We start from the raw sequence: 12,207 nt of genomic DNA, 5'->3' as shown, positions 1-12,207 counted from the left end.
CTTGCTGAAGCTAACTGCCAAATGAATGTGATTATTTTTTGTGGCCTCCTTTGCAACCTTATCTGCCATTTCATTTCCTCTGATACCAATATGTACTGGTACCCGTAAAAATATTACTGTAAGACCCATCATTGGAATTCTGTATAATGTTTGTTGTACTTCTATCAAAATGTCTGGTCTGCTGTCTGAATGACTGTACTGTAAACTGGCTAGTGATGAGCTTGAATCTGAAAAAATGATTGCTCTCAGTGGTCTTGTATATCCTCTATCATACTGCACCTTCTAAATGTCATGTCGATTAAAGCTGGAGTACTTATGAAGGAGAAAGACTTGGATTTTCTGGTAAACACCTTATTCATTGATAAATAATTAAAGGTTAAGACCCATATCAGTGAATGGAAGAATGGACTCAAACTATTTGCAAAATCTCTTCAGTTCATGACGGAGAGAAACACCCCAAAACCTTTTTCTTTATTAGATTTGTTTATGCTGCTTGAATAGGACCCTCACTCTCAATTTTTTGTTTTATTTTTGTCTTTGGTGCTGTTTCAACACTGATGTACGTTTTGTATTGTTGAAATATGCCATAAAGGTTTGTATTTGAATCTCGGAGAGTTTTTTTTTAAAAAAAAGTAATTTTGTTATAAACCTAAACTGCAGTCTGTTCAACATCACCTGTCATGTCGAGGGTTTTTTTGTAGGGACCTGGCAACATTTCAGTGTGCAAAATGCACTTAGGCCTGTGCATTTGACGATTTCTACAGAGGGAAACACAGATATTATGTCCAGATGCAGAATCTGCTTTCTCTCTCTCATTTTCCCTGTGTAGTTGTGTGTTTCAGGGCATCATACCTCAAAGAGAAATGAGGGCAGTTTAATGCTTTTTTCATTTTACATTCCAATCATTGAAGGATAAAGCAATTACAATCTCCCTGTGAACACAAATTGAATGAATGAATTAAAATGAGAGTGAATTAAAGGTGAGTTGTAATGATGGCAGAGGATTGAAAGGGACTACTGATGACAGAGGAGGCAAATGTGAGTTGTGTGTGGTGCTAGTAACATAATATTTTTCTCAGTCATACTACGAGATCACAAGACATAAGGAAGCACTGTGTCAGCTGTGGAAACCTTCAGGTTTCTGGGATCTACAATCTCCCAGGACCTGAAGTGGGAGTCCAACATCAACACTATCATTAAAAAGGCCCAGCAGAGGGTGTACTGCGCCAGCTCAGGAAGTTCAACCTTCCTCAGGAGCTGCTGATCCAGTTTTGAGTCTGTTGAGTCATTGAGCCTGTTTTCTGCACATCCATCACTGTCTGGTTTGGGTTGGCCGCCAAACAAGACAGGAGTCAGACCTCTAGATTCAGGAAACAGGCAGGGAAAATCACTGCAGACCTCTCACACCCTGGACATAACCTGTTCCAACTTCCCCCCTCTGGTAGGCGCCACAGAGCCCTGTACACCAAAACTACCAGACACGGGAACAGTTTCTTCCCACACACCATCACTCTGATGAGCAGTTACCTTAGTCACTAAAACCTCTGCTGTACCTCCAAGCTATATGTGTTAATTTCAGTTTAAAATACAAAATGTGCAATAACATGTGCATATAATCCACTACTGTTAATTATATATTTGAGGAGGCTGTATATATACTGTGCATAACCACCTACTGTATATATATAAAGTAACATCATTTTTTATCCATACAATATTTATTTCAGCACTCTTTGATTCTTCACACCTTTGCACTATTTGTATCCAATAGAGAGAGAACAGTTTCACCTGTATATAGACACTCTATGTTGTTGTCCACTTGTTGTTTCTACATGTTTCAATTTTTCAATTCAATTTCTTTATCTATATAGCGCCAAATTACAACAAAAGTCATCTCAGGGTACTTTTCACATAGAGCAGGTCCAGATCGTACTCTGTAATTTAAAGAGACCTAACATTTCCCCCATGAGCAAGTACTTGGCGACAACGGCAAGGAAAAGCCCTCCTTTAACGGGAAGAAACCTCACGCAGAACCGGGCTCTAGGTGGGCGGCCATCTGCCTTGACCGGTTGGGTTGAGAGAGGAAGAAAGAGAGAGAGAGGGGGAAGGACAGAGAAGCAGAATAACAGCAATAATGACAATAACAATAGTAATAATAGAGATATGACTAGCAATAGCAAATAGCAGCAATAGCCAGAGAAAACACCAACAGGACGACGCCAGTATCCCGGCACTACTCCTGCAGTGAAGGCTCACAGCCTGGAACCCGGGGTTTCCTGCGAGATGAGAAAGCACAAAAAACTCCAGGGAAGAAGCCAAATTAATAACATGCATTAATGGTACATGAATGCATACAGATGGAGAGGAGGAGGAGGAGAGAGGAGCTCAGTGCATCATGGGAAGTCCACTGGCAGTCTAGGCCTATAGCAGCATAACTAAGGGCTGATCCAAGGCAAGCCTGGTCAGCCCTAATTATAAGCTTTATCAAAAAGCTTAAGCCTGATAGCTGAAGGTTCTGCCTCCCATTCTACTTTTGGAGAAACTAGGAACCACGAGTAAGCCTTCATTCTGGCAGCGCAGTGTTCTATTGGGATAATACGGTACTATGAGCTCTTTAAGATTTGATGGTGCCTGACCATTAAGGGCTTTGTAGATGAGGAGAAGGATTTTAAATTCTATTCTGGATTTTACAGGGAGCCAATGCAGCAAAACTAAAATAGGATTAATATGACCTCTTTTTCTAGTTTTTGTTGGTACACATTCAGCTGCATTCTGCACCAGCTGGAGACTCTGTGTTTGTGTTTGTGTACACATACTTGGCCAATAAAGCTGATTCTGAGATTCAGCTAAAGGAGGTGTTTCAAGATTATTATATATAACTCAGTGGGGTGTATCATATTTATCTAAAACAGTATTTTATTCAAAATATCTGTTTACGCAACATGAGACATTGTAGTCTGGCCTTTAATGATTAGCACTTCTCTGCAGCGCCAGGAAACATTGAAAGTTATATTTGAGTGCAGGGTTCAACAATATATTTTATAAGAGCTCTGTAAAGTCATAAAAGTGCTGGCGATGATACAGATTTTTTTTCTAGTTGACTGCAAAAAACTATGTAGCCAAGTATTAAATGTTAAATATAAGATAACAGCATAAAATAATGAAAATAACACAAATATGTACAGACATAGTACATAGACATAGTGACCATTTAAAGCACAACTAATGTGTTTAATGTAACATGCAAGGGGCATATGTTACATAAGCAATCATTGAAAAAAGTAACATTCATGTGATAGTCTGTCCAAATAATAATTGATTTGCATGCACATTTGTTCCAAAGTTCTGTGTTGTGTTTTGTGTCAGGAGTAATTGACAAATAAGTCTAACTATGTTTCCCTCTTTTTTTTCAGCACTGACTCAATTGGGGAAGTGAGTCCTTGCATCTACTGTATACTCCAGTGTCCAGTGTGTAAACGCAGCACGGTAGCATAGCACCATAAGCTACACTACTGGCATGAATCAACAAAGGGCAGTGTGGTAGTTGAAAGGTCTGCAAGGTCATAGGCTCAATATGAAACAGCCTGGTTATTGACTAAATTCTTCATTATTCTGCATTATAATAAAGTTATTTTTGCCACACGTCAAATTAAGATGTGAGTTATAACTACACTACTAAAACTGATTTTATTTAACTATAGTTTCTTATATATCAGAAACTGGAACATATTTTAATATAAATTCTGACAATATTAAATTCAAACATTTCTGTATCAGTAGTACTTTTATTCAAGATTGTTTTGTAAACTTTTAGGAGGTGTATTCATTAAGAACAGACATCAACAGAGTAGTCTTTAAATAATTAATGATGCCATTAACCATCACTTGTAATTAGTTTCACTGGAGTTCATTATTGCACACAAGAATACACATAGCTGGCTAATTATCATCATCATTACATTCAAGAAAACATGATCACATGAAGAAAAACAAGCCAAGACTTTGGACAAGCAATAATCCCTCATGATATTCGAAAGTTAACTATCAGAAGTTGATGACTGTGCAGGCCACATACTGAACACAGCTGTGCATTTACATTACAAATATACTATATTTTTTTGATGTGTGTGTGATTAAGCACATTATAAATACTTATTGTAAAGTAGTATAGACCTTCCTGATTTGTTCGTTTATTACATTTCCATTCAATTCACACAATTTTGCATCAAAGATCAGAGGAGGAAAAAAATGAAATTTGAACATTAAAAACAAGCATCACATACAATACAAATCACTTACATTAAATAGTAACACAAATGCAGACATGCATATATACTGTATATTATATATGTATGTATGTACATGTTAAAAACTCCAATTCTCATAAAATACAAATAGCTGCTACACCACACGAATATCATATGTGCAGCTTAATAGGATTTAGGGCATTATGAGCTACAGGTTCTTTACTGTCTCCAAACTGCCTACATTTATATGTGAAAGTCCTTATTGCTGCATAACAAATGGGTATATGTGGACGGTGTTCAAACATTCATTCATTTCAATAAGGCCGCAACAAAGCTCAGCGAGGGTCTTCAGCAAAAGATGCAGTGATGTCTGGCAAAAAAGTTGAACATGGCTCAATTTTGCCACAGTACAATGCAACATCATCCAACAACACTGGTAGGGCTGCAACTAGAAATTATTTTCATTATCAGTTAATCGATTAGTCTTTTGGTCCATAAAATCTCAGAAAATGGTGAAAAATGTCAATCAATGTTTCCCAAAGCATGAGATGACGTCCTCAAATGTCTTCTTTTGTCCCAACCAACAGTCCACAACACAAATATATTTAGTTTACTGTCATAAACACATTACTTCTCACATCACATTCGAGAAACTGGAATCAGAGAATGTAGACATATTTTCTTTAAAAATCACTCAAAACAATTAATTGATTATTATCTATATGTGCTTAAAGTCACATCATAGTGTGCAGAAAAGAATTAATTGAACACAATGTACAATTGTACAATTAATGCACCTGAGGCTTAAAATAAATTCTTACTTAGTATCTTATCTGATTATCATTGTATACTGCAGGTGTGTTTATATAAGTCATATTGGGTATCTGCATTACATTTTAGCACAATGATAATAGCCTGAGTCAAACTAAAAGAAAAAATAATAAAAACAGGGGCTTGCTGTGTTTTATTTACTGTTTTGTTGAACGGTAGCTGAGAACTGATTAAAGGAGCCCAACTACTGCTATAACTCAAAACTTTTTTCCATCATTCAGTGTGTCTAATTGAAGGTAGCCACCAGTATGAGAAACATTTTTAGTGAGTAGTGATGACGACATCGAGGTGAAAAGCTAAAGGTGTTGTTATTCTCCTCGGTTTCTCTCAGATGGCTGAATCAGCATTAACTTCTGTCTTGGGAACTGTGTGCCATGATGCCACGTTAGTGCTGGGAAGGTTTGGCAAACTGAAGTAACTGATGTCCTTTGACTGTATGTGAGATACCATAGATGTATATTGTGTTTCCTCTGGTGAAAGTAAACTTCAGCTGCAGCTGTGATGCTTTAAAAAATGTTGATCTTATTATAGCAAGTGTTTCAGTTTCAGAATATGTTGACAGACACAGTTTAGATAATGACACATAATTTCTTGATTTCAGCTCTGTCTTCAGATCCAAATGGTCTGTATTCTGTATTTAGTTACAATACTGTTGATATATAATATAAACAAAAATGATGGACTTATTGTCTCATAAAGAATAGTTGCAGTGTAGAACAGTGTTGTGTGAGCTTGGTGAAACTGAGAATGAGGTTAAAGAATAGTTACAGTTGCAACCTTATGTGAAGTATAATTTAAACAAAAGACAAAGATCCTTATGTGCACAGTTACATTCAGGACTATTACCATTTGCCCTAGAGACCAGCACGTTTAATTCCACTCCAGAGGAGGACAGACTTTGTTGTATGAGCTCAGTGAAACTGAGAATGAGGTTCATTTTTTGTTTTACTGTCCTGTCTACGAGGAGGTAAAGGATGTAGTTTTAAGTAAAATGTCCTCCATTTATGTTGATTTCTTTGGGCTGGATGATTATGAAAAACTTGAGTTGTGCTTCAGGAAGAGAATCTTTTTTGTAGCAGATTTTATTTGCCAAGCTTGTAAGAGACGGCAGGATATTTTGTTGAAGACTGAGCTGTATAATAATCTATAAATTTGTAATGAAATTAAATGTCTGACAACAGCAACTATTATTTAGGTGTCTTGTAAACCCACAAGGGTTGGGCACTTTGTGTGCATGACACGAAAATAAAAGAAAATCAGTCAATCAATCAATATTGAAATATATGGCTGATAATAACTCACTGGTTGGTGGTCAACCCTTATTGCGAAAGCTCAATTATCGGGTCATTTTAGTTCAGGTTTTGGTGACATTGTTCCTTTATATCAACTTTCTGCTGATCACAACCTTTTTTATGAAGCATTTCTTCTACACAACCATGCGCTACATCTTCTTTGCTAATACATTACTGTCTGACTGTCTGATTTTAATTTTGACAAATACCTTGCTGATCATGAGCTATTTTCCTTTTACTATACAGACGTGGTTGTGTCTTATTATATACATTGTTTTATCTCTGTACACTTTCGTCACACCAGTTACTCTGACAGCAATGACACTGGAGCGCTTTGTGGCCATTTGCATGCCCCTGCGGCATGCAGAGCTGTGTTCCACACGCAGAGCCCTGCACTGCATCCTCATCATTCACAGCCTCAGCTCCATACCCTGCATTGTTTTTCTCTCTGTCTTCTTTGCATCTGCTACCCACAGCTTCTACACCCAGGACAGAATATGCTCTGTGGAGGCGTTCACAATTCACAGGTGGCAGGGTCATCTTAGGTCAGCTATAAGTCAGTTTTACTTCTCTATCATGTTTATAACCATTGTGATCTCCTATATTAAAATAATGAAAGTGGCCAAAGCTGCATCAGGAGAGAATAAAAAGTCAACATGGAAAGGGCTCAGGACAGTTATTCTTCATGCTTTCCAGCTGCTCCTCTGTCTCATCCAGTTATGGTGCCCTGTCATAGAAGCTGCTATACTTCAGATTGATTTCATGTTGTACATTGATGTCAGATACTTTAACTACATTACTTTTATTCTTGTTCCAAGATGTCTGAGTCCTCTCATTTATGGCCTCAGAGATGACAAGTTTTTTCTTGCACTGAAATATTATGCTCTCTGTGGCTTGTACAAGAAAAAATCTTATGATTTTTCCTCTTGATAAATTAAAATCACCATTCTGTTTATGTCATATACAGTTTATTGCATTGCATCATGAACGTATCTTATTCATTCAGTTTCTCAGTATGTGTTCACACGGTCACATGGTCTGTTTCTTGTTATGAGCATAACTGTGATTACATTGCTCTGATGGACACACTGTTCAACCATTAATGCCAAATTGAATATTTTTTTGCATTTATTTAGATTGTATTGACATCATGTAGTCCACAACTGGTTAATCCACCATGCAGTTGAAGGCCTCCTTTTGCACATTTCTGGAATGAGATAGTTTCAAAATGTCTTAGGTGATGTCTGTGACCTCAATGTGAAGAGTTTTGTAATTCTGCTGTGGCCTGTTTTACTTTCTGTAGACTACTTGTGTGGTTTGTTTGTCATTTGTGTTATGGTTCAATAAAAAGCTAATCACAAAAGAAGTCTAATGATTTGAACAATTTAAGCCACCACTTAAATTAAACATCCGGTTACATATTTCCTGAAAGAAGCAGCTTTGTTTTGATATTAAAATAATCTGTGCTTTGCATTCGTAAACACCAAAGCACACTGCTGGATTAATAATAATAATAAACTATATCAGGACATTCCCTTTGTCACTATCTATAGGATGGTGACAAAGGGAATGTCTTAGTCACAAAACACTAAAGTAGTGACTGTTATGTGAGCCACTGAAGCACTGCTAGCCTGTTAGCAGGGAAAAGTGGATGACAATGTCAACAAAGAGAGAGTATACCTTTTATTTACTTTGAAGAAGATAGAGGTCATATGACAAAAACAAGATGAAGAATTAATACATTCGTACATCAACTGTACAAAGATCAACCATCTCTTCTAATCAAACAGTAAATTAAAAGACAGTGTTTAAATTCAATTAATTCAATTTTCAGTTTTTGTTGACATTGTCAGAAAGGTGATAAGCAATATTACACAAGATGGTGTGTTTTACTGTCATTACTGGCATGACAGTGATGCAGTCAGGAATGAGGTGCTTGCACCGAGTTCTGTAAGCATCACCCTGAGGGGGTGTACAAAATATGTATAGGCTTGGTAAAAGTAGAATTTATGGCAGAGCTTACATTAGATTGCACAGGTGTTCCTTATAAAGTGCTTGGTGAGTGCATGTTTCGCTGTGAAAGCCAGTCTTGGTAGGTACAGTTAGGGATTCAGAAAGCAGACGTGAAACCCAGCAAAACCATCTGAGGTGAGCGACACTCCATCCACAGCTGTCTTCTCTGGTGTCTCACAAGCTCTCTACTCTGGTCCTCTGGAAAGTTTGTAATAAAAGAAAATGTTTTGTTATGTTTAAAACAGATGTCTTAAATAAATATGATAAATGTTCATATGATGGCCCAGGACCAAATTTGGACCAATGGCCCTGGACAAAAACTGCTAGCTACATAGGTAATTGTTTAATTAAGCCAAATTCCACATCCATGGGCCAGTTAAGTATATTTACGGTAATTATTTTCATTCTCTCATTCAACCCACAACCCAACTCGATTCGATTCAATATTGATACGGTTAGGTGTATTTCAGTTACAACACCAATTTTGCTTGGACATTAAAGAGATTCTCAGAGAACTAATGTGTAAATTGTACAAGGGACCCTCTTAAATGCATTATTAAAAGTCATTAATGTTTATATTAAGAATTTACCTCAAAGCAGTTACATTGATGTACTTTTTATGTGTTAGCTTGGTTAGCCGTGAGCTCTGTTAGCCATTAGCTCTGTTAGCTGTTTGAAATATTATCTGTGAAATATGACATACTGAAGTTGCAGGGGTGCACCTCTGGGGGTATGGAGACAGTTATGTAACAAGGTCCGGGACGTTTTACCCTTAAAGGACCTAAAAACTTTTTTCTCATTCAGTTTCTTTCTATAATCGATGAGGTCCTACATCTGTTAAAGTTTGAACAGTTTTATTTATTTTTGAGATTTCTGTATTTGTGGGTTTGTTTGTGCTTTTCTCACTGGTTTGACATGGGTGGGGCTCTGATAGAAAAACGTGATGTCATGTATTTTGGTGCACCAATCAGCAATGTTAAGCAACATTTCAATCAGAATTTGATGACAGTTGAGGGGTTGTTATCTTATGTTGCTAGGCAACTGTCAATCAAGTCTGATCAAACCATGCCCATACAGTCCTGATGAAACAGATTTCTTCAGCATTTCCCTTTTAATAAATAATAATTAAGTATATTTTCTTCTTTCTTAACTTTAACTTAAATATTTTCTCATTTAGTCATACAGACTTAATGTAATGAAGAAATACTTTGCATTTGAAACCAAGTTTTCAGGGGCTTTAACACATAAATATCCGGTAAAGCTAAAGGTAAAGGTTGTGCATTGTCCTCTTCTGTCTTCTTCTTTGATAGTGGAGCAGTTATGCTAAATAAGCCACAGGAAAGAATCATGTGTTGCATGATGTTTTGAACTCTGTGTTGTTTTGGTGCTGGTTGCAATTAAGTACAAAAAATGGTAATACAAGCATGTTGATCATAGTTTTGATAATACTGAATTCTTACAAAAATTGTCATACAAATAAAAAGTTTTCCAACTATTGTGTCATCCATTTTCACTCAGAGCCCAAATCAGCAGAGGATAGTTTAAATAATTAATGAGCCTATTACACCTCACCATTAATGAGTTTCACAGGAGTTTAGTCACCAAACGAGAATAGTGATGATCAGCTAATTTGCATCACAGTTCTGTTTGCAGTCTAAATCCACATGGAGGAAATCAAACCATGACTTCAGAGTGCCACCATCAGTGCAACAAAGACAGCAATCCAAAACCTTTAACTATCCAAAATCCCAAGAAGTTTCATCATTGGCATGGTGTCCAAGAGTTCAACTCTGACTTATCACTCTTACAGTAGCTATGCACACACACAGATTTTCTATGTAGTGAGGGACCTGCATTTCAAACCAGTCATATCCAGATAAGTGGTTTAGATAATACAGCCAAACTGTGGTTGTTTAAAACCTTGTCCTGTTGAACACTTTGAACTTAATTTCCCTTGAATCAATGATTTGTGCGCACAAATTAAGAAACAATCTGCTACATTGTAAAAAAGTAATGGCAACGAAAACCCATTGTGTTTACTATCCTAAACCTAAAAAACAGCGTTGTCCAAAGCATTTCATTTAAATTTTGTGTTTTTTTGGTAATAGATGGTGCACATGTAACTATTAACCATCAAAGTACAAAAAAAGTCAAAACAACATCCAATGTAGCATCAACACCATGGGCATCAGCCTGGGCATTCCAGGCTGTAGCCCTGAAGATTTTTTCTTTAACACTGAATAATTCTCCACAGCAGTTTATCACTAAAGATTACAGTGTTGTAATTTTGTATTTTCAGTGACAGGAATGGACGCAAGACTGGTCGACCAATCAGAGAGGGTTTATAGGAAATATGTGGAAATATTCATGTCTCATTGGCTGACAGGTCTTTGTGAATTCTTCAATTGACGGGGTTACTATGCCAAATGCTAAGGAAAAAAATGGATAAAAATGGATATACGAAGATTTTTTACCGGTAAAGGGGTTGAAGCTGAGGCAGTGGCACAAACATCCTCCGAATCAGGAAAACAAGGTCTGTAAATGTCCTTAGGAATTCCGGGTTACGTGAACATGATATGAGCAGAGCATAAGTTATATACAGCTAACGTACTTTGCATTGCACAGCTAAACCATTAGCAATGATAGCTTAGTTGTGCCTCCCCTTGGCTAGCGACACGAAACTACTCTAGTGTTGTGTTAGATAGCTAAAAAGTTTTATATTATATAGGTCTGGTAGTCTTAAAAACAGTTTTCCTACCTGTACCATTGAGGTGGAAATTGTGGTTCATATCAAGTAGGTCCATTAGCAATGATTTTGCAACCAAATTATGAAAGTTTACTCTTAGTATTTGGTACTCTTACTTAGTTACTTTGAGTAGTTAGCCGTTTTCAACTCTCATTCATGAAATTGCCATTGTATTATGGGTTTTGAGGATTTTCCATCATGTAGGCCTAATAATAATGATAGTAGGTATCTGATATGACTCATTTAGGTTTGAGACATTTGAGTGGCTGGAATGTGCAGATTATATTGTAAATCAAATCCAAACCCCTTCTGTCTCCAATTTTCACATTATCTAAGAAATGTGTAACCCTCACATGCCCTTGCAAGAAAACAAGACTAGGTTCAAACCTAGTATATGGCTGGACTGTGTATGGTCAATGTGCGAAATTCTGGCCAGTTTGTTAAAGGGATAGTCAGTGTTAGGGTCTATAATGTCAATTCCTAGATATTAAATGTTCATCTGCAATTTTCTGCAGTGGTCCAGGAAATATTTGTTGTTAAAATGTACTGAAGTAGCATATCACATAATATGGTTAAGCTACATTTGAGTAATATAAAACATTATAAATGCATTGATTGTTATTTAGGGTACTTTAAGTGTGTGCTCTCCCTCATGCCACTGGTGCAAGGATAGCTGTTTTCTCTCCTACTCTGCAAGCTAATCATTTAATCAACTAATTGTTGCAGCTCTCCATCCAGTGAGAGTAACTTGTAACATTGATGGCATTATTTTACTGTTTACATCATAAAATATATGTACACTATGAGCACATCAGTGGCTTAAAGTAAATGAGGAGCAGCAAGATCTTTGAAAAGGGTGTCGACATAAAGTAGTAAAGTATTTCAGTGCTAAGTAATATTTTGTTGTAGGTACTTAATACTAAAAACATAATACCTCTTAACAGGCATTAAAAATCTATATGTGCTCAAAGCCACATCATAGTGTGCAGAAAAGTATTAAACATTATATTAGTTAATGCATCTGAGGGTTAAAATAAAGTGTGACTTAGTATCTGATTATCTAAGACATTGTATACTG

At 36.6% G+C, this 12,207-nt stretch overlaps 1 protein-coding gene across 1 annotated transcript; it reads left to right on the top strand.

Moving 5' to 3' along the window:
- The first annotated feature begins 6,304 nt into the window (after positions 1–6,304).
- Positions 6,305–7,300, top strand: LOC121898987 (odorant receptor 131-2-like). The gene has a single exon (XM_042414530.1). It carries the CDS (start codon positions 6,362–6,364, stop codon positions 7,298–7,300), a length of 939 nt encoding a protein of 312 aa, XP_042270464.1. The 5' UTR covers positions 6,305–6,361.
- The last annotated feature ends 4,907 nt before the right edge of the window (positions 7,301–12,207 follow it).

This window comes from Thunnus maccoyii, chromosome 6 (genome assembly GCF_910596095.1).
Source record: "Thunnus maccoyii chromosome 6, fThuMac1.1, whole genome shotgun sequence".
NCBI lineage: Eukaryota > Metazoa > Chordata > Actinopteri > Scombriformes > Scombridae > Thunnus > Thunnus maccoyii.
The sequence above is the reverse complement of the archived record's forward strand: the minus strand, read 5'-3'. Positions and strand labels throughout refer to the sequence as shown.